At 42.1% G+C, this 22,778-nt stretch overlaps 3 protein-coding genes across 10 annotated transcripts; 2 read left to right on the forward strand and 1 right to left on the reverse strand.

Moving 5' to 3' along the window:
* The first annotated feature begins 187 nt into the window (after window positions 1–187).
* Window positions 188–7,781, forward strand: LOC115770099 (dnaJ homolog subfamily C member 5 homolog). 2 transcript variants are annotated; one of them, XM_030715211.1, is made up of 7 exons: window positions 188–436; window positions 2,386–2,524; window positions 2,588–2,740; window positions 2,817–2,948; window positions 4,233–4,295; window positions 4,883–5,090; window positions 6,285–7,781. In XM_030715211.1, exons 1-7 carry the CDS (start codon window positions 402–404, stop codon window positions 6,305–6,307), a joined length of 753 nt encoding a protein of 250 aa, XP_030571071.1. In that variant the 5' UTR covers window positions 188–401; the 3' UTR covers window positions 6,308–7,781. The 2 variants fall into 2 exon arrangements, with proteins under 2 accessions (XP_030571071.1, XP_030571072.1); XM_030715212.1 differs by lacking the exon at window positions 4,233–4,295 and having other exon boundaries at window positions 193–436; window positions 6,285–7,780.
* A 523-nt stretch (window positions 7,782–8,304) lies between these two features.
* On the forward strand, window positions 8,305–17,906 carry LOC115770026 (SRSF protein kinase 3). 7 transcript variants are annotated; one of them, XM_030715082.1, is made up of 8 exons: window positions 8,310–10,017; window positions 13,116–13,337; window positions 13,404–13,855; window positions 13,914–14,254; window positions 14,568–14,696; window positions 16,049–16,675; window positions 16,930–17,200; window positions 17,264–17,906. In XM_030715082.1, exons 1-8 carry the CDS (start codon window positions 9,095–9,097, stop codon window positions 17,458–17,460), a joined length of 3,162 nt encoding a protein of 1,053 aa, XP_030570942.1. In that variant the 5' UTR covers window positions 8,310–9,094; the 3' UTR covers window positions 17,461–17,906. The 7 variants fall into 7 exon arrangements, with proteins under 7 accessions (XP_030570947.1, XP_030570943.1, XP_030570942.1 ...); XM_030715085.1 differs by having other exon boundaries at window positions 8,311–10,017; window positions 16,568–16,675; XM_030715084.1 differs by lacking the exon at window positions 8,310–10,017 and adding an exon at window positions 11,904–12,959.
* Window positions 17,907–17,990: 84 nt separating this feature from the next.
* Window positions 17,991–22,641, reverse strand: LOC115770025 (membrane-associated protein Hem). The gene is made up of 2 exons (XM_030715080.1): window positions 21,304–22,641; window positions 17,991–21,251 (listed from the first exon to the last, which is right to left on the reverse strand). Exons 1-2 carry the CDS (start codon window positions 22,481–22,483, stop codon window positions 19,051–19,053), a joined length of 3,381 nt encoding a protein of 1,126 aa, XP_030570940.1. The 5' UTR covers window positions 22,484–22,641; the 3' UTR covers window positions 17,991–19,050.
* Window positions 22,642–22,778: the final 137 nt, after the last annotated feature.

Below are 22,778 nucleotides of genomic sequence, written 5' to 3' on the forward strand. Positions count from 1 at the left end.
AATAGTTGACAACTCATGTTGCGATTCCATATCGATGAATTTGTTGAAACTGTTTATCAATTAATATTTATTGAGTAAGCCTTGAATTTGTTGAAGTGCAATTTACGTGTAATATTTTATTTTCATGTTGATCTATTTGGTGTGTTATATTTTTAATACATCGACACTTCTTATCGATAGATTCGCATGTCGTGCGCATAAAACGGACACGCACACACCACTAGTCAGAATCGATAACGATATCCGTAGTAGCCGTAGTCATTTACAATTTTCGTGACAAATATAACAAATGTGTTGTTTCCCGAGTGTGTGAGTGCGTGCAAAAAGCTAGTGTTAATTATTAATTGCTGACAATAGTGTGACATCCAATCGAAGAGACACGCGGCAGCAATAAAAGCAACATGAGTGGCGGTGGCATGGATAAAAGAAAACTGTCGTAAGTACAATTTCACAAACGCTTTTCTTCATGTTCCTTTTTTTTCTGCGCACACATACATACACGCCAGCCGTCTGCAGCTGGCAGATGCGCATTGCCAACGCCAATGGCAGCGGCAGCGCAGTCGACGTTCAATTGATTTTCCGCGCGCCAGCAACAACAACAGCAGCGCACAAGGCAGCAGCTGCTGAAACGGCTGAATTAAATTCCTTTGGCTTGGGATAAACAAAAGCCAAATCCTTAAAATTTTGAGAGAGGGGCAGCTGCTTGGCTGTATGCGTGTGTGTGTGTGGCTTGTATCTATGTGTGTGCAGGTGAATGCAGCTAATTTCTGCGGACAATTATTCTCAAGCGATGCATTCGTGAGATATTGACGGCATTTGGTGAATACGTACATATGTGCCATGTATTTGCCGCAACAAAAATTACACAAGCGCCCTGCAAATTCTGATGGGTTGTGATAACAACAAGTGCTCTCTCCCTCACACACACACACACACACACACCTACAGTCAATGTTATGTGATATCTATAACTACTTCAAGCTTTATAGCTTGTTTTAGTGGCTAAATATTTGGCAGTTTGTGCTCTCATTCTTCTTAACACACACATGCACATGCATACACATGTATGTATGTATGTACAAAAACAATTATAATTTGCTATGAGTAATGCTCGAGCGACCCTTCCTTGCCCCACTTCTGAATGGTTTTCCACAGAGGCCACGCGGCTGCAGCTCGTTTTAGTAAATAGTGTCCTTGGCCTTGGCTGTGTTGCAATTCCACCCTTTCCGCCCACTTTGCTTTGAGTGCTGCTATCTCGAAGCACTGCCATTTTCTTGGGCCGACTCGTTGCCCTTATCAGCACGTATATTTGCCGTTAAGCGTAAAAGCGGCTAAGCTGCATTAGGCCCCCCTTCGGATAATTTGCTCATCCATATAAACAATAGGCAGCCAACCAATTCAGAAAATGTAGACAACACAAGTACTCGGGTGTAACTGACTGCGGCATACTCTATATTCATTTGGTCTTTGAGCTTTGGCATTATCTATTCCAAATTTGATGACTCTGCCTCTACAAGTTTACATGTTCGATTTTCGCGATTTGCCACGCCTCGAGGTATAATATTATGACGTGAGCTGTCATGAGTGTTTTTAAATACCCAAATATCAATAGCTGCGAGAAAATATACTCTGTCGCATTTCACGAGTGTAAAAAAACTGCTGCTTAAGAAAACAGCCGTCGAAATGTAAATGACATTTGCAGTTAGCTTGAACTGAAACGAAGTGGGTGGTGGGTGATTGGGGAGAGGTATTCACATCTTGGCTGGCTGGCAGTGTACAGCTGCGTACGCATCCAACAGTCCCCAAGCTGGGGCCCGCCTCAATGCCAAATGTGCTCAGAGTATATTTTGTGACGCCAACACCCACAGGGGCAAGAGTATGTCTGTGTGTGTGTGCTGCCCGCTATCGCGTGCTGCACTGCCCTTAACTGTTGCTGTGGAATGCCCAGCAACACCGTCGACGAGGCTTAGTCATCAACGTCGCATCGTAGCTAGTCGCCAGTCGCCAGTCGCGAGTTCTAGTAGCCCGCGAATCTATAGAGTATCATTTATCAGAATGTGCAGGGCTCGGAATTAACTCTGCCGCTTCGCTTAAGAAACAACAAACCGCAGACAACAATTGATTACAATTATTGCATATTCAGCGAACCGGACTGTATTACATTTAGGTTGTGCAATCGATTGGCTGCGCCCCCACAGTCAATAAACAAATTCGCTTTTCACAAAAAAAAAATATATATATATATATATGTATAATTAATACACAAATAAATTGTGTTCTCACTGTGGCAACTTGTTTAGGTTAGCCGTGTGAATGGATCGCTTTTCAAGCGTATTCTTTGTGATTGTTAATTCATTATTTGATTTTGATTTTTTGGGTTTTCAGCACATCGGGCGATTCGCTCTATGAAATCTTGGGACTTCCTAAAACAGCAACAGCTGATGATATCAAGAAGACTTATAGAAAACTTGCACTTAAATACCATCCAGATAAAAATCCAGACAACGCTGACGCTGCCGATAAGGTAAGATAAAAAGAACAGAATATATTTGTATTCGCCTTTACGATTAACTGCATCCGTTCACAGTTCAAGGAGGTCAATCGGGCACACTCGATACTGAGCGATCAGACGAAACGCAATATTTATGATAATTATGGTTCACTGGGTCTCTACATTGCCGAGCAGTTTGGCGAGGAGAATGTGAATGCGTACTTTGTGGTCACATCGCCGGCGGTAAAGGTGAGTGTTGTGTTGTGCTCAACACCTTTCGCCTGTGCCTAGGCATTTGCTAATCTCTCTCTCTTTTTCGCTGTAGGCCTTGGTCATTTGCTGCACATTGCTGACGGGCTGCTGTTGTTGTTGCTGCTGCTGCTGCTGTTGCAACTTCTGTTGCGGCAAGTTTAAACCACCGGTGAACGAGTCGCACGACCAGTATTCACATTTGAATGTGAGTGATGTTTGATTTGGTTATTGGTTATTGATTGCGCCCCCCTGCCCATCTACTAACCATTCAGAACTGATTTAATGCAAAAAAAAAAAGTCAACAAAAATACAAGAAAAACAATCGATTTCAATATGAACACTACACACCCAACGAATGCTCTATCATAGACACATACATGTACACAACCATTTACACACACACAAATACGCACACACACACTGCTTGTGTACATATATATATATACAGCACAGCACTTTAACCCAGAATCCAAGTTATATATATTTTTCAACATAACACTGGACATGTTTTGATGATTTTTGTGAGGCGCTTGTTTAGTCAAAAGTAGTTTTCCAGCTAAAACCATTTATATGCATATATTTAACTGGCATTTCGCAAATGGCTAATTCGGCACACAAACAATAAATGCTTTATTTAAATTATGTATTTCTCATTTTTTGTTTTCAATTGCTTGAGCGTTTTCATTTCTTTTTTCCCTCATTTTATTTTTTATTTTATTTTTTTATTTGCATTCATCTAGTACTACTCTCTACTTTATCTATACTTTTGCTTAGTTTGAGGTAAGTATGTAGTTTAAGTTGTCGACAAGGGCAAAGGTATATACGACACGACTAACACCCACAAATGTTTCGATCATTTTCAACATTGATTTGTTTACTTTCTTAAACTTTGTTTATTTGAATAAATTTTGTTTCTCTATGAATGCGGACACCACGAAAATCATCAAATGTTTAAAAGAAGAAAAAAGTCTCCACTAATACATAAATACGCACTCGAAATTCAATTCAATGATTACTGAAAGTCAAATCCACACAACTTGATATGCATTTTGTAAACATTTAAAGACAAGCGAATTTCCCTCCGTTTTTATTTTAGAGCTCACAATTGCTTTTCTCTTTGGTTTTTCTTTTATTTGCGTCCCACTTTCTGTACATAATGAGATTGATTGATTGTTTTCTTGTGTGTGTATTCTTTAAATTCGATTTTCCTTTTTCGTTTTTGTACACTCTTATGTATGTATGTGAAGGAAAGAACAAAACAACAAATTTACGTTTCTAATTTTGTTTATTTTTTTTTCTCAAAACCACCTTTCGATCGACTCATCATACCCACCTACAACCTCACACACAATTGCGCCTGCGCGCGGCTCATTCTAAACTATATCGCATATGCATATACACGTGTACTATATGTCGTAATTTGATCTGACACGATCCGATTCGATCATATATATGTGATATGTCTTGCCATATATTAACAAATGCCCAGCGCGCTGATGGCAATCGAGAGGCCAGCGATCTGCCACCGACTTTGGGACAAAATCCACGTCTTGTAAGTATAGAAATAGAAAATGTCACCGGCACGAGTACCGCATGATCTCAGGGCGAATAACCACGATGCAAATACCCAAATGTATTTTTACACGTTTAACTAACCCAACCATCGTAACAAAATTTAGACGTTCTTTAAGAAATATTGATTACCATATTCAGTTGCAAAATTGCACAATGCGAAGCGGAGCAAATCTTTGAACCGAACCCCATGTAAAGCGCTCAAGCGACAAGAGCTCACGGCTTGTTGGTGTTCTGTTCCCTAGGCTGCTGGGTAAATTAACTAACAAATTATATTTTCATTTAAACGAAGTTGTGCCGTAAAACCAAGTAACATGTAGTTTTAGTTCATTTTAGTTTTTTCGTATGCGATATTTTAGTTTGCCAAGGCTGAAAGCATTGTATGATACACTTATGTAAATATTTGATTGCTTTGTAAACGGCTTTTCTCTACTAACCGAAAACTCGTTGACTAAACAACGCGGAATAACAACCATTCAGATAACTCTTCAGCGACAAACAGACACATCTAGTTATATACTCAATGAGCTGCTTCTAATTGAATTCTATTTGCTATTGTTCGTACAGGAGGACGCTGATCTCGACGATGTCAACCTGGGCGCAGGAGGCGCACCTGTTACCACACAGCCGCGCGAACAGGCTGGTGGTCAGCCCGTCTTCGCCATGCCCCCACCAAGCGGCGCTGCAGTTGGCGTTAATCCCTTCACTGGAGCTCCGGTGGCGGCCAACGAGAACACGTCGCTGAACGCAACAGAACAGACCACATACACACCAGGTATATAAACAGTTGGCCCCGCTAACCAACCAGTAAAGGAATCGAGTATGTCGACTTCCCAGATATTATCCTTCATCAATGTTAGAAAGACAGAACTTCAAGAACACTTTGCAGAAGTACAATAACAAGCTTAACTCTAACAAAAAGCGTCTTTGACCATCGAACTTGTTGTTAATTCTGCGTGAAAATAGTTAAACAAACAAATACGAAATCTAAAATATTGTAAACCACAATAATCTTTTGAATGAATATATTGCAGAATAGTTTGATACAGAAATCACTCTACATACTATAATAACTTTTTGCGCTCCACACTGGTTTTGGGAGTTGAGTTAAAACCAACACAATATTTAATAATATATATTAACAAATATAAACAATTAATAGGCAACTTCTAGCAATAAGCTCCTATACACACACACACACACGAACAACCACACAGACATGCAATCGTAGCACAGTTATAGGACCTGAACGTATATTTTTAGACACTCATTTTCACGGCGAATATCTGACAAGATAGGGCATATACGCATATATATATGTGTGTGTGTATGGATGTACGTATGTACTATATACCGTGTATGTATGCCGCTTAGTCATACACTGTCCCCCATTCAAGTTTTCCACCCTTCTTTCACTAGTTACTTTTGGTAATATCCACCAAAAAAAGAAAAAAAAAAGAATCAGAGCTCGTCCATTAAAAATCATGAGATCGCATTTTTCCAAGAACCAGCAAAATATACTAAAATGGGGCACTATCAAACACTGCCTAGGGAACTATAGATATTCCCTGAGTGCGATATAATACCCATATATATATTCTATAGGCTTGCGGCACTTGTATTGAAAGCCTCTAAACAAAATCACTAAAGAAAAAGAAAACCTAAATTGTCTTCATAAAAAGAGATCAAATGAATTGCTCATGGAATTACAGCCTATTGTAAATACACGTTATATATGTTTTTGTTGATCAAATTGTTTAGATAATTGACATTTTCTTGATTTTCTTTTAATGCCATCTGGTAAAGACTTGCGAGAAAATTATTTATCACACTGCCAGTTTGAACTATTGAATTGTTTGGTAATTGAGTTTAGTTTTATGTTGTATAAGTATATTTAATTATGTTATTTTAATTTGTCTTTACTGCATCACTCTATTTTTTTCTCTCTTTCTCTTTTTCCTGCATCTAGATATGGTTAAGCAAAAATATTAGGTTCATGCTTCAAGCGAGACAAACCCAATTCATGAGAGCGTTTTGAACAGCCACACACACTTTTTTATTCCTTTTAATTGTTAAAAATTTGGTATGTTCAATAAATCGAAAAATATATATATATATATACACACACTTATATTTATTATAAGCTTTAGAACATAACTCTAATTTATAATCTGAATTGTAAAGCGAAAGCTAGCACGTTTTAATCAATCCGAAAGAAAGAAATTCACAATAATATTCGAAATGCAATTTGCTACGAACAAAATAAGATGCATACATAAAATGTTCGCGATGACGAGGAATGCAATTTGAATTGAGAATAGGACGCATTAATTAATATTCAGGCATTCAAGCTATAACATATATTGATAGGTATTTAATCAGCGCGTATGCATATAATCAATTACCATATGATACTTAGATACTGACCTAAAGTGTTATTGTTTCATATACATGCATATATATGTGTATCCCTTTAACTGCGAATTGTAACTATATTTCGAAATTAGCAAGATCGAGCAAAGTGTTAAACTACTTAGAAGATATGCCAATAAAACCAAATTGTAAACACAACTGTCGATGGTCGATGGTCGTGGCCCTTGTATCTAATTGCATCGGATTGTATCTAAACAGTAAGCTTTACTTTTAACTACGTCTATGTATGTGTGTGCCACATATACCATATTAGAATTAATTTGCATTTGTGTGTGAGTGCCCATAGCAAGTCGTCTCTTAGCTAAGAAAAAAATATTTGTTGTTAAAACTGGTCTTTCGTGTGGCAAATGAAGCGTGTGTACATTTGCCCAACAACTTTTCGGAATTAGTTTACACAAAATTGTTAAAATATATATATATACATATGTAAAGAATCCAATAAACTGTTGCTCTTGCTAAACGATGGGTCGCTGATGCGCTGATGCTGCTGTATCGAGCTCTAGTCTGTGGCCTATTGTGTTAACTGCAAATGTATATAAGTCAAGTTAAACAGCCTAGAATCGCGCCCAATGACAGAACTTGAAAAATAACTAAATAAATAGCAATCAAATTTAAATATAGTCCCAATCCTTAAAGTATTCTTATCCAAAAACTTATTTAAAAACTGTACGCTATTGTCCATTAAGTATTGAACATTTCAAACGATTTTTCAAATTGTATTATTTATTTCAAATTTCATTGAATAGTTTGCCTTTTGTTGTTTACACCATATTTCATTGAATTAACCAACAAATGTTGTCTCATGTGTATTCGTAAATTATGCAATTAGTCCCAAAGTGTTGTAATATTTCAAAATTATATCATCGCTATCAATTATGAAGAACCAGCACATGTATACACACATAAAATTCAATACAAACATATATTATATATTATATAAATTTCAAATAATGAAAATACCATTTTAAAGTTTTGCGTGTGTATCTATTGTTCGTACAAGTAAAATAAAACATTTCCAAAAATTTAAATTTAATATCAAAGAATTGTTTTCAAATTTAAATTTGCCAGAAACAAAATAAAACCGAAAAATCAATAAAAATAACTTATATAAAGCAATCCGACCTTTTGTTTGATTTTCAACCTGGTTCGTGACTCAGAAAGGGTATACAAATGCGACTACCTACAATTCAATTCCTTTGAAAGCTTCATAAGGAAGAAAAATGCCATGAATTCTGGAAAACTGATGTGAATTGGTAAACAAATACGGCAGCGGCTGTCTGATTGATAAAGCTTTTGACAGCTGACTCTGGCGGCAGTAAGCTCTTTCACTTCGCTGAGCTGCTCTCGCTCTCTTTTTGGTTTGTTTTGTTTTGGTGCTTTGTGCAAATGGCTTTGCAGTAACGGCAAAACCGGCACATGCGCTCTGCCAGTGAGAGCGAGAGAGCTAGAGAGAGAGAGCGCGGCCTGAGGCTGGGCAGTAAGTAGAGACGGCTCGGCGCAACTTCGCTGCAGAGTTTGTACGGGTCAGAAACCGATAGTCAGTCGGAGAGTTCGTGTGCGACGCATTGCAAAGTTGAGACCGAATAATCAAAGGTGTAATCCAGAAATATCTTCAATTTTCCTGCTGCTTAGTCAAAATCGGACAAATTGATAATGTGAAGTGCAACTGCAATTGGGAAAAGGAGAACAAATTCAGCTGCTGCTAGCCAAACACACGATTCGAATAGCAACGGTTAAACGGAAGAATCGACAGCCAAACCTTAGCCAATAGCAAAGCTGAAGAAAAATTTTCGAACGCTTTTGTATGTATGTGTGTGTGTGTGTGTGTGTGTATAGTGTACGTCCATGTGTGTGTTAATTTTTCATGCGCAATTTGGGTTACAAAGCAAAGCGAGCGGTGAAAAACGAAAAACGGTGCTTAAAATGCAATAAAATGTTTTAGGCAGCAGGGGCTTCATTGATTTTCTTACGCACAAAAGTATGCTACATAAAACGGAGGAATTGAAATCGGGCTGCGATGGCTCCAAGTGAAAATGAGGCTGAAAACTCTCTGGCTGCAGTGGGAGCGTAAACGCGTCACTCGCCCCAGCATCAGGAGCATCGAAATCAGCAAACAGCAACAAAGGACAACCAGGATGTGGACGACGGCAGCGACATCGGCGCCATGTAGCTGCTAGGCAAGGCGACGACGCTCCAGAAACAACAAACCGCAGCAATCCAATAAGTGCGACGACCACACTATAAACGAGTGGGAGACTTTCGGGCTACTATCTCTGTCTATTGGGCATATTGCAGGCGCAGTGCGGGCACATTGCCAAGCTGGCTCCCGTACTGCCCAGCAGCGGCATGGCCGGCCTCGTTAGCGCCGCCAGTGGTGGGAGTGGCGGTGGAAGCAATGGCAGCACGGGCAGCGGCTACAAGCACCAGCATCATCTCATCTCGCCGACCCACACATCGCTGGGACACACGCACACGCACACACACACACTGCCGGCCGGCATATGCAGCAGCGACAGCGGCATTTCCACGCTGAGCGCCATCTCGCCGCCGCTTTCGGCCGGCAATTCGGTGTGCAGCACCACAGCGGCAACAGCTGCCGGCGGCAGTCCTCAGCTGCGCACTTCGCCGGCGCTTAGCATGCTGGGCAGCGGTACGGCTACGGCCAGCGGAAAGGCGCAGACGCAAACACTGAGTCCGGCGGGCGGCGGCTCGCCCAACTATTTGAGCACCATGAAGCTGCTCGGGCCGGCGGCTAGCATTGATTTGGGCAGCTCGCCGCTGTCGCATCGCAACTACAGCAACTCGCTGAAGGGGTTCAGCTTTCGGCGCAGCTTTGACGACAAGATCATTGCGCCGCCTTTCCTGTCGCACGCCCATGGACTTGGCTATGTTGGCGGTACAGCGGCCACTCCGGCGCCCGCGCCCATACCCTATCCACACTTCCATCCGGCGGCGCATCATCATGTCAATGTGGCGACTCCATTGGTAACTTCCGCACATCATCTGCACTTGCATCATCACGGATCGGGCGTGGCCCATCAGCCGCTGTCGCTGGGCACGCTGACGTCCTCGCAGTCGACCACAAAGCTCTCGTACCGCGACGACTTTCTTCAGCAGATTGGCTACCTGCCAACGACGCGTATTTACAGCACCCCGACGAGCATCGTTGACGAGGACAAGGCCCAGCAGGACTTTCTCTCTCTATCACTCTCACCGCCCCTCAATCGGCGCCGCGATATGCCAGCACTGCGAGGACCCTTCGTCAGCCTGTGAGTAGCCGCCTCCACCTAGTCATAGACCTTTCATTATTTCTATTTGACACACTTATGCCCCATATGTGTACGCAACGTGGGCCCAATTAAATGCATCGCGCCCACGAGCACCTCTCAATTTCTGTGCTGACAGGTCAGCCAACTGCTGTCGTTCCCAGGCAGCGCACAGTGGGGCGCAACTGCCACAAATATACATACATTTTCGAAAGGGCGTGTGGCTGGTCTGAGAGACTGACAGTAGGCAGACAGATGCACTTAATGGGATCAGAGATCCTATATTTTTAAGTTATATAAATTAGTTACATTTCGTTGATGCTTGCTCCACGGTGCATTAACGGCCAAGAGGACAACAGTTGCAACATTAATTGCGATATTTACGCGAGTTTACAGCGAGCCATATTTCCGCCCACACATGCACACACACAAGCCCACGCACTGACCAATCCAACGGTTGCTTGGGTTTGTTTACGTTTTTAATTTGCTTTAACCACAAAATAACCTTGTGACGCCAAACGTTCGTCTTTCCCCGCAGTATCACACTCCCACATAGTACCGAAAAGAGATGAGCGCGTGCCTAATTTGTAATGCCCGCCATTGCGAACCAGCACAGACAAATTATTTTTTTTATCCTAGCACGAATCCCAATAAACATGCTACACTTTTAATATAATTTTTTTTCTTTGTGTAGTGGCATTATTATTTAATCGCTGCGACTCTTCTATGTGTCAATAAACCGTTTCTTTTCATTATTTGTATCGATATTTCGAGATTGGAGAGAGATAGCTTCCATATTCAAATCAATTTTATTAATTCTCCTCTGGCCACATCGTGCCTTTACTCGACTCGATGAACGACGTAAATAGCCACAGCCCGCGCCCATCTCTATTACGTCTGCTGCACTTGGGAAAACTATGACGTTTTCACGCTCTCACAGGCCAATATATTTATACACACACACACACACACACACACACACAACTGCACACATTTTAAACGAAGCGCGTGTGTTATTTGCACTTATTTTTACAGCGATTTATTGTATTTACACACACACATACATATATGCATAGTCTATAAATAATAATATGAAGAAGCAGCCGCCGCGGAGAATTGAGCGAACAGGCAACAAAGCAGAGATGTAAGGTGCGTGCTTCTCTTTGTGCATTAGGGTGAGTCATGCAAGGAACAAGTGTTTTATTAGAGGCAACCACAGGCACTTTGTAATGTAACAAAGACTGGCTCAGAGGACTGAAATGGGGGCAGAAATCAATACTCACAGACTGCTTAGTCACTTAAAAACTTTAAATGCATGTCGCCTGGCTTCAATTGAACTGAAAGTTCAACACACATTTTATATTGTTTCAAAGAAAACAGCGGTTCGGCAATGCCATAGACCCAATTTTGGCACAGTGCCTAAGAAATCCGTTACAATAATAATGATGATCATGATGATGCTGTTTGACGCTCGATGCTTGTGCTGTGTGATTTCCATGACCGGCACTTGCCGCCGCCTTGGCAGCCGCGTGGTTCTACGACGTCGACGAGTTGATGAAGTACATTGGATAATGACGCCAAAATACGTATGTATGTATATGTATGCAAGTATACACACTCATACGTACATATGTATAAAGGTATGCATATGTGTTTGGTTGACTATTGTGGGGCTCTTCAGTCGCTCAGTTCGACACACACACACACACACACACACACATGGATACTCGATGGATTTGGCTTGTAGTTGATAAAAGCAACAACAGAAAACAGAAAATACTCGCTATACGACACGAATTGAATTCTTTGACTTTGGCTCGCTCATTTGGTGGGCAAATACAAAAACACAGGCGTTTCGGCATTCTCGGAAATGGTAGCGAACCAAACGGTTGTCGAGCGAAAGATACAGATACTTTTCATAATTCAAATTTCTGCGTTGTGCGATTTATTTATTTACCTCCGCATCCTCGACACGCGCGTTATGTAAGGCCTCTTCGAAATTAAAGAGTGCAAACTGTTTGCGAGCGTACAAAAACAATGCTAAAACTAACGCAGGCCGCCAACGCATAGGAAAGTCAAGGTCGTCGCCAGCCCCTTCTGCTGTGCCCGCCCTTGTTTGGGACACGCCCACATTACTGCGCCTGTGTGCAATGTAGGCGAAAGCGCTAAAATCCAATATTCGAACGAACTCAAAACACTATCGAAATGGACAACTGGTGGATGCACGGCACGGAGCTGGGCCCCACTTGTCCGAAGGAGGCCAATGTCACCGTGCCAAGTGAATGGCCGTGGCTTGCCTGGAACGAGCTGTGGAACGTTGACTGGCCGTTGATCCGGCAGAATTATGCACACTACTATCACCTGGTTTCAATCTTTGCAAGCATGCTTAGCCAGAATATCGGTGAAATCATCAGCATACTTTCGCAAGATGAAATATTTGTCTATGGACTCCAGTTGTGCCTGCTGCTACTCTTCCTCTATCTCATGCACCTGCTGCGTCCTGGCAGCAGTGAAACCATGATCGATACATCGCCGACGACCACGCCGAATATCACCAAAGAGCTGAGCTGTGATTTCAACTTTGTTTCCGAGCAGGAGAAGAAGGCAGCCCTGGAGGCGGCCATGGAAGCAATGCTCGAGGTGGAGGAAAAGAGACGTCGCAAGCGATTTACCAAGAAGCGCAAATGCGTATCCGCTGGGCCCATACTCATTGCCCTGCGCCACCATTCACAGCGACCCAAAAGAAACAGGAATTCCGCATTATTCTTTGAGCCTATGTCGCCCAGAGAACAAATACTGGAGAATACGCTGGTGCTCAGGGAGAAACCCTTGACGCTTAGTCTACCACCGACTATTGTGGAGCAGCAGCCAATTAAGACGATTGTCATGGACGTTGTAGCCGCCGAAGTGGATCATCACGAAGTTGAGGATTTGGTTGCACTCATGTGCGTCGGCTCAGTTTAGTTTAACTTTAAGAATTCACATATATTCAGGATTCACAGCTAACACCAGTTTAATATTCAATTCATGTCTAGATATAGCTGAGCTTATAAGTCGCAAACGTTAACTTACCCCACTTTCCGGTTTCTTTTTGCTTTCAGCTCGGAGCCACGCGGCACATTGAGCACCACAGATGAAATCTACCCAGATTCGCCGGATAGCAGCCTCTACGGCTCCGATGAGGAGCAGGAAGATGCTTCTCAGTATTGCCGTGGTGGCTATCATCCGGTCGTCATTGGCGACATATTCGACAATCGGTTTCGTGTTGTGCGCAAACTTGGCTGGGGTCACTTCTCCACTGTGTGGCTATGTCGAGATCTGAAGTGAGTAATAGAACATGTTTACAATCGAATCATTTCTAAAGACACGCTTGCATTTGCTTACCACAGAGATGAGAAGTACGTGGCTCTTAAAGTGGTCAAGAGTGCCCCGCATTATATCGAGACTGCAGCAGATGAGATTCGCCTGCTGGAGGCGATCCGCGATGCAGATCCACTCGATGTGAAGAGGGAGAGAATCGTTCGACTAATGAACCACTTTACGGTTCGTGGTGTGAACGGTGTGCACACCTGCCTGGTCTTCGAGGCGCTGGGCTGCAGCCTGTACAAGCTGATTGTGAAGAACAACTACCAGGGATTGGCCATTGCGCAGGTGCGCAACATTATTAAGCAGGTCCTTGAGGGCTTGGACTATTTGCACAGCAAGTGCAGCATTATCCACACAGACATTAAGCCCGAGAATATTCTGCTGGTTATCGACAATGCGGCGGCTATGAATCAGCAGATTGACGATGAGATCAACAGCCTGCGCGTGAAGGGCGCGGACTTTCCCGATTCATACAGTAAGATACACAAATAATATGCTCGCCATTCCCCGCTAATCGCTTCCCTCGCCCACAGTCAGCTCGATTGAGAAGCAAACGAAGACGCGTGCCAAATGGCCGCTGATCGAGCCGAATGGCTCAACGAACACGAGCAACAGCACGGCGAACAATTCGACATCATCGACGCCCCTGGCCGCTGTAGTCATGTCCTCGCTGGACAAGGACGACACTACCACCTCGTCGACGCTCAACTCCAACACCACATCCTCGCTGGCCTCCAAATTCTCAAGCCTCTTGGGCGACAGTGAGTGCAACGGCGTTGGGCTGGTCAGCGTGGGCGGCGTTGACAGTCCCATAATCGGAGGAACCACGAATTTAAGCAATCGCTATCGTGCCGAGAAGAAAATCACTGCCAAGGTGAGTCTCCAGATCCAGCAATTACATTACATTACAATTTTCAGCTCAACGACAAATCGATCCGTTTGATTGCATCCAATAACATTTTGCACTCTAGTCAAACCACAAACTAACTTAATCTACTCTGATGTATGTATGTACGCATACGTATGTATATATATATATATATGAATATGTATATGTATTTATGTACTTACTACTTATTCGCCACACCGAGCAAGAACATCACGCCGGCAATGTATTCTTAATTTGATTTGATTTCCATATTGCTTTCTTTTAACGTTTTTCATTTGGCATCGGCCATATCCGACAGTCTTCTATTGACCGTGATGAGGACACTGATACCGACACCTTGGGTGACAATAGCACCATTGCCAGCGACACTCCTACCGAGCAGGACGTTAGTCTAAGTAAAAATAACGTTTGCGTTAATTCGGATAAGGTAAAGTGCATAGTACTTACCCCTGAGGTGGATAGTTTTCGCAGTTGGCTCGCTCGTTCGTTCTGTAATTGTGTTCGATGCTTTGCTAGCCTCGAGTCTGAGGGACAGCAGACTCCATACAAAGTATCCAACTCTGCTCCCACAGCCTCGTGTGATGTTTAGCAATTAAACGCTTAGTTCAAAGTTGTCGTTACTAATCCAAGCATCAGCGATTATAATAATTACCTTTATTATGTTTTTTTCCCCCTGTTTGAGTCTAGGGAGTGTTAAATTGTGGACTTCAAAGTAGACTGCGTCCACTTAATTGCCTTAATTTGTATGTATTTAACTAAGTTATGTTCTTCTACGGCTTCTTTCTTTATACATATTACATGAAACTGTAGACACTTATCTATTTATGCTAATACTCAATCTAACTTATGCCCAATAATACAAACATTCCCCCTTAAATCTATCCAATTATTAAATATGCCTCAATGTGTTATGTGTATTCACCCGATGCTACTGGCTTAAGCTTTAGATGTTATTGTGTGTAACCATTCACCTGCTTATCGCCATTATGCTTCATAGTTCATATACATATATATTTGCGCCTTAGCCAACATACGTCTAAGATATGTATAAGAGCCCTCCATCGGGTAATTGATTTTTATCAAACTCGAATACTCAATCGATTTAACCGAAAACCAAACGTCTCGAGCTTTGGGGCTTTGTTTTAACGATTCGATCGAACTCAATGTCATTTATACTTCGAGTTAGCATCATGTTCGTTGTAAGATTAGTTCGAACACAACCTAAACAATCGAACTTGCAGCAAGTTCGATCAGCTTAAACTTATTTATTCGGTTAAATCGAATTTACAGTCGAGTTCACCGACTTAAAGTTTTGCAGCTCGAGCCGAAAACATTTGAGTCTTGACTCGCTCGAGCTAAATAATCAGTTGACTCGATGCAGGGCTCTAATATAATTGTTGTGCGGTATTAATGTTCTAAATGTTGTGCTGCATTCGACAAGCTTTAACTCAGCATCCAATATACATGGAGATAGATAATGATTCAAATAGCTGCGCCTTAATAATATTATTGTTGCAACGCATGAAAGAGTGTGAATGTAGTGCGTGATATTAACTGCTGAAGCTGAGGTCGAATCTATCATATCTTAGAAACCTTTATACTTATAACTAACTAATGCTCACAGATGGACTGCGGTTGCGCATGTCCAACTGTGACGATCTAATGAATGTTTTTGCATTGCACCAAAACCAAACGAAAAATCGTGTGTTCTTTTTCTTCTTTTCTTTTCTTGTGTGACCAAAAAAAAAATATATAAAAATAATCACGTATATAATGCAGCTGCCCAATGCCAACACAGTCAGCAACTTGAACACCAACAACTCCTGCTCCACCTACCCCACTGTTAACTCCAATACTCAAAGCACGTGCACGCCCACGACACAACAGAACAACAGCAACAACACATCCACGGCAGAGAGCAACAACAGCCCCACCACGCTCACTTCAACATTTTCCAATTCGAATTCCACAACCTCCGCCTCAACCTCCACCACAACCTCAACCTCAACCACATCTACATCAGCTTCTGCCTGTGCCTCTGGCAATGCACCAACTCCAGCTTCCAGCAGCACTACCAGCACGTGCACGTACTCGTTCACGCATCTTGTACCAACAACAACCATCACAACAACCACGACAACAACAACTGCATCAGACCTGTATCACAATAGCAACATTGGCATTTGTGATAATAGAACAACAACCACAGCTGGCAATGCGACTTCAATCACAGCAACAACCACAACAACAACAACCACCGCTAAACTAAATGTCAATGCCAATGCAATTCCTTCGCAGAACCAGAGCCAGAGTCAGGGTCAATCCTATACGCACACGATACAATCGCTGATCAACAACAGCAACGTGAGGGTGAAGATCGCCGATCTGGGCAATGCCTGCTACGACGTGAGTACAATTATGACTGTTTCCTGCAATTCCGTTTGTCTTGGTTGCCTTTTACATTTCTAGTCTTAAAGTCAGTAAAAAATAATTTATGATTGAAAGTCTATCTGTCCTGTTTCTGTAAATCGATTAACCACTTATTTCGATTGTTTTAAGTAAAACTCAATGTATTAGAGATCGCGCTTTCAGAGGCAACTTTGAATCACGGATTACCTAAAATCCCATTTGCGTTCTATATCTTAACATTCGTTTGACAGTACCATCACTTCACCGAGGACATACAGACGCGTCAGTATCGCTCGATTGAGGTGCTGCTGGGTGCGCCATACAACTATACCGCCGATATCTGGAGCACAGCGTGCCTGGCCTTCGAGCTGGCCACTGGCGACTATCTGTTTGATCCGCATGCAGGAGAGTCGTACAGCCGCGACGAGGATCATCTAGCGCACATCGTGGAGCTTCTCGGATCAATACCGCAATCGGTGATACTACGTGGCAAGCACGGTCTGAAGTACTTTACAAGCTATGGTAAGTGCGAGTCACTGCAGTGGTGGAGCTTGACTTAACATTGTCAACGGATTTCATTTGTAGGTAGTTTACGTAACATTACCAAACTGAAGCCCTGGAGCTTGCTAAACGTGCTTGTGGAGAAGTACGATTGGGATCCCGTAGAGGCCAAGAAGTTTTCGGACTTTTTGCTGCCCATGCTCGAATACAATCCTGTCATACGTGCATCGGCGGCGGAGTGCCTGCAGCATCCTTGGCTGGAGCAGGAGGAGTTCGTTTAGCTCATTTAGGATTCACAAAGGAACAGCCGTGTAGGCAGACATAATATTTAACGCGAACTCATATTTGTAGGCTTTTATATGCAAAACAAGATTGTCATAGTGGAATTAATATTACGATAAATATATATTATGCTTAATTAGCGTTTAAGCCTGAGAGCAAAATGTAGAAAACAAAACAAGGAAGAAATTTAAGATCGTAGGGCAAGGAGTTTTCGAAGCTTTTTTAAATTAACACGATTTTGTACTCGAGAGCTTTAAAACCTTTTAGCAAACAATGCAATTTTATTTATTATCAAAAAGAGGCAGAAACAGCAAAACGATTAATTTTATGTTATTTCTTTCACTTTCATATATTTTTTGTATTGATAAAAGACAATGACGACAATTTGTAAGTCAACAGATGCCTAAACTGACTGATTGCAAAAAAAAAAAAAAAAAAAAAAAAAGAAATTTAAATATAAAATAATCTTTTCGAACAAAACTGAAACTCTAAACATATAATAAGGATTAGTCAAATATTGAGAAGCGCAAATGATAATATAGCATGTGTATAATAATTTAAATATTTAAATGTAGATAACTAACAACATTGTTACGATTGGATACAGCCAGCTTTCTAGCAGCAAGTAGTGATTGTGGTATAATTAACCAAAAATATTGTAGAACTTCAGCTGAATACGATTGTGTGTGTGTTTTGATTGGTTTCACAATGTTAAGATCCGTCGCGAACGATTCGATTAAATATTTTTGTTTTTATAAACTTTTGTTTATTGCATTATTTTTGCCTAATAGATGCAGTCAATAGATGGATATTCAATTCTATTTTTATTTCTACATTTAAAAGGCCAGCTACGTGCTTTAAACAGAGATAATCACAAGATAATTAACGCACCATTGTATAATTCATACTTTAAATCTCCGATAAATCAATATGGTATTACAACCATACAATAAGAAATATCAGATATATGCAAGTAAATCTTGTAGTGGAATTGAGCATTCTCTAATGAAATTTACAAAAGAAAAAGCTTTCACTAAGTCAAAATGCATATGTATTTGCTAGGGAAATCAAATTCACTAGGAGAAGAATTAAACATATTTTATTACTTACCTACAACATGTATTTGTACACCAACCTAAGAAGTAACATTAAACGTGACCAAATAATTTAATATTGTGGAAGAATTTTCCCATAAACACGTAAAGAAAATAATAACAAATAATACACATCTAATATATACATGAGTAACAAAATAAAAATAATGCAATTACCATGTACACGTGTTAAATTGATGTGTGCAGAATCGTCAGAGGATTTCCTCAAAATACACTTATCCCGAACATTTGGTTTGCATATGCACTTTATTTATACAAATAATGTATCAAAATGCTGAATACTTTTGGCTTATATGCGCAGACATGGGTTTAGTTGGGTTATTATCATATATCAGATATTATTATTAAGTTTAACAATAGAATAATATACTCATTATTCGTAAGCATAATGCACAATGATCGATTATCAAAAACTATATAGCTAAATACTCGGTTAAGAATATGGGACCATTGGAACCGCTTGCCCAATGATATCTATAGACCGAGGCCCATTATTTGTTCTTGTTTATAGACACCATGATAGGCATTACGGATAAGGACATATGGAAAACAGGATTCCAATAGATCCATGGTAAGGAATGGCGACTGTTTAACAATCTCATCCAGCAGCAAGTAAATGGACTCTCGATTGCGAGTGGCCTCTTTGTCGGATTCCTGGCCCAAACGCAACAGCGATGAGCTGGCTAAAGCCAAAAATTCCTTCATGCGATCTTCCATATCATTCTGCCCACAGATGGTGAACAAAGCCCCGAAGATATTGTTTATAGCAGCCGCCATGCAGTGTGTATTATTTGAATGGCCATCGATGGTAGCTCTGTAGAAGGAATGTTCATTGCGTGCCAGCTTTGGTATTGATACGGCCACAAATACCATAAGTAAACATGCGGTCAGGTGCTCGCCTTCATCGAATTCGGGTTTTTTGGATTTCAATGTGGTCGCCAACGTGGGATCTACCTTGCATAGCAGACCAGCCGCCGAAGCCATCTCGGAGGCGACGCGAATCTGATCTCCACCTGGTAAATGCTCCTGAAAGTCTTTGACCGAGCTAAGCAGGAAAGGTATGCGTTTGTCCAGCACATCCACCAGCGCCTCATGCACGAGATTGCGAAAGCAGATTATAACTCCAATTATGGTCATGCGCTGCAGTACCCGGTCAACGTCTTGCAGCCGTTTAAACTGGTCTTTCATTACCTCTGGCTTGTCAAAGCTAGTGCGCAGCGTGATAAGCACCTCCTTGTTGGTGTTTACCAGCGACTTCAGTTCCTGCACTTGGTTGGCAATATGCCACATGAGCGTCTCGTTCAGCGTCTTGATACCGTACGGGCCCACTAGCTCGGCCAGTGCGCGCAATTCGTTTAGATCAGAAAACTCCTGCGGATTAAACGGCACCCAGCCCTCCGGCGAAATGGGTACAAACGCTTTCTGGTTAATGGAGAAGACAATGTTTCCAGCAGAAACTCGGCGTAGCAGCACCTCGCTATACCACGTGTTGTAGAGGGCTGCAATTGTTTTCTCCCCGTGGGAGTCCAGTGCCTGCGTTTGTTGCAGCAGGCAGTTGTTGAACACACGGGTTATGTCTATATGTACGTAATTCTCTACCGTTTGCAAAACGTTCATATAGGCTCGTACGCTGGCTAGCAGCTCCGATGGTTTGGCTATTTCCATGGTCTCCTGATTGAACATTACCATGCCGACCAGGTCACGCGAGAAACGGTGTTCGAGATTTTGGCAGAGATATTCGCGCGGTGCAAAGGCAAATTCCCACACGTTGACTGTGGGACAATAGTTAATGGCATAGCACAGCTCCGTTAAAGCCATGTGTAATTTATCCATGGTGGTCAAATCCTCACGGGTCTTGCGATACGATTCGTCGCCTGGTTTGCGTATGTCATCAAAGTGTTTGGATTTGGATTTGTCCTTTTTCTTGCGTGCCGACTGAACGGACAAGATCTTAGCGCAGTGCTTGGGGAGTAAGGCGTCCGCCATGGTGCATTGCTCGTCGCAAATGGTAGTAATGATGTTCTTTGCCTCCTTGGCCATTTCTTCCAGAAATATGTTAACCACACTCAGCGATCGTTCGCGTATATGATGTCGCTCCTCTGGACACATTTCATGTGTACAATTCTGAAAGTGGCTGCAGATCAATGGAAATGCAATTATGTAGCGATTTTGTGCCGGGAATTCTAAGCACATGTGAAATTGATCGTCAAACATTTTGTTGTAGAAGCAAAATATGCTCAAATCCGAAGTCTCCACTAGTATTTCGTCCAAATTGTCCACAACGCGCGTATGAAACACCATCGAGTCGAGCAGCCGAGCCAACTCCATATGCTCTGTAATACGTAGTGCTGCCTTACCCACGCTCATATACGTTTGCAGGCGGAACCAGTCCAACCGGAAGGGCCTAAAGTAGAATAATTCATTGTCCTCCACCTGCTTGACAGTAAGGCCAGCGGCCGTATTGTACAGCGAGCTAAATATGATACTCTCGTCCTCTGGGCACATCTGTAGGCTTTGCATGCGTATGTTCAGATCCGTCGCGTCGAATCCGGACAAATATTGCACATAGTAGCGCTGCATTACCTGGCTATATTTGCGCACCAGGGCCCGCAGTTCCTCCATGTGGAACAGGAGCTCCGGAAGTTGCCGATCCACCAGATCTTCATTACTCTTGCCTGTTAGTGATCCTCATTAGTAGGGGCACAATGAGATTATGATAGTTCTTACCTTTGTGCTTGAGCAGCGGCGGATTGTCGTTATGGCGAAGTAGCCAAAGAATCTCGTCACGCGCCAAACAAAGTCCAATAAATATGAAGATTGCCTTGGGTCCCAACAGGCCAGGCTGATCGGTCATTATAAGCGCCAATTCCTTCAACGCAGTCCGCAGAAATTTCCGTCTTTCGCGATGCATCAGAGCTGCCTTCTGAACGGCCGTGTTGTAGGCCTCCTTCACCTCGCCGATTCGTTTGCTGTAGCCTTTGATTCCGTCGAAGGTTGTCTGAATGTACTGATGGATCTGCAGCACTTCGTCCCTAAAGAGTGCTACCACCCAACTACTTTCCAGCGCGGAGAGCCAGATCTTGTTTACCTCCGGATATTGGCCGAGCATTTGGTGGTTCAGCAGTAGCCCGAATATGATCCAGCGATCCATGGCTTCCAACGAAATGTACTCGCATGACATGGTGTCCGTTCTCACTGCCTTCAGTAAAATAGCCGGATTGCCCACTAGGCTGAGCTTTTGCATCTCGCGCCACTTGTCTGCTGGAAGATTACGTAGTGCATAGATGGAAGTCAGAGAGCGAAGCGCGTTTGTGAGCAGACGCTGGTGCGGTATGAACTCTTCGGCTAGTTTCTTAAGCGGCACTTCGTAGTCAAGAATCATCTGTCCCAACCGAGGAAAGCCAGTATCTGCCTGGTTGTTCTGCAACTCATAGGCGGCGTTGTAGAGTCCCAACACTGCCTTGCGATCCTCGACACGGGAGAGCACTATCATCAAAGATACGTATGTTACTACTAGATCCAGGTAGTTTTTGGTCAGCTCAAAGTTGAGTGTTATGTCCAAGTGAATCTGGCAGGCATCCATTGTTGTAAGCAACTCGCACACATTATCCTTAAATTCGAGCAGATCGACAAAAGTGTGGTAGTAGAGCGAAAGGGACTTAATTATCTCTGCCTTGATATTCACAATAGCACTTAGGCCTTTCACGTCGATATTGGGAAAGCGCTTGACAATAAATTTGATTGAGGACTCCAGGGACTTCTCAGACAGAAAGCCTGGCTTCGATTTGGTATCGCCGCATGCCTTCTTTATGTTGTAAATTCGCGTAAGTATTCCGAGGCCACGATCATTTAAAATAATTAACTTCTCAGCAATCTTTTGCTGATTGGGAAAAATTGGGCGTGCCATTGTTTTAGATTGCGAATGTAACTCAGACGCAAGTTCTATTATAAATGCCGGTAATTAAAATTATTAACGCGCGTCAAATACGCCAACTAATGTCGGCGCACGTATTTTTGTTGTAGCTGTAAGACCTTAATATACACTATTATTTCTATTTATTACTTATTTTGCTGATAAAACACGGCTAAGATAAATGTACACATTTTAGACAGTGTGACCAAATCATGAAAGTAAATATATACCAATTTACTCAAAATATTACCAATAAAGTACTGCAGACATTCACGGTTTTTATATTAGT

Source organism: Drosophila novamexicana, unplaced genomic scaffold (genome assembly GCF_003285875.2).
Source record: "Drosophila novamexicana strain 15010-1031.04,08,12 unplaced genomic scaffold, DnovRS2.1 tig00004555-arrow-pilon, whole genome shotgun sequence".
Taxonomy (NCBI): domain Eukaryota; kingdom Metazoa; phylum Arthropoda; class Insecta; order Diptera; family Drosophilidae; genus Drosophila; species Drosophila novamexicana.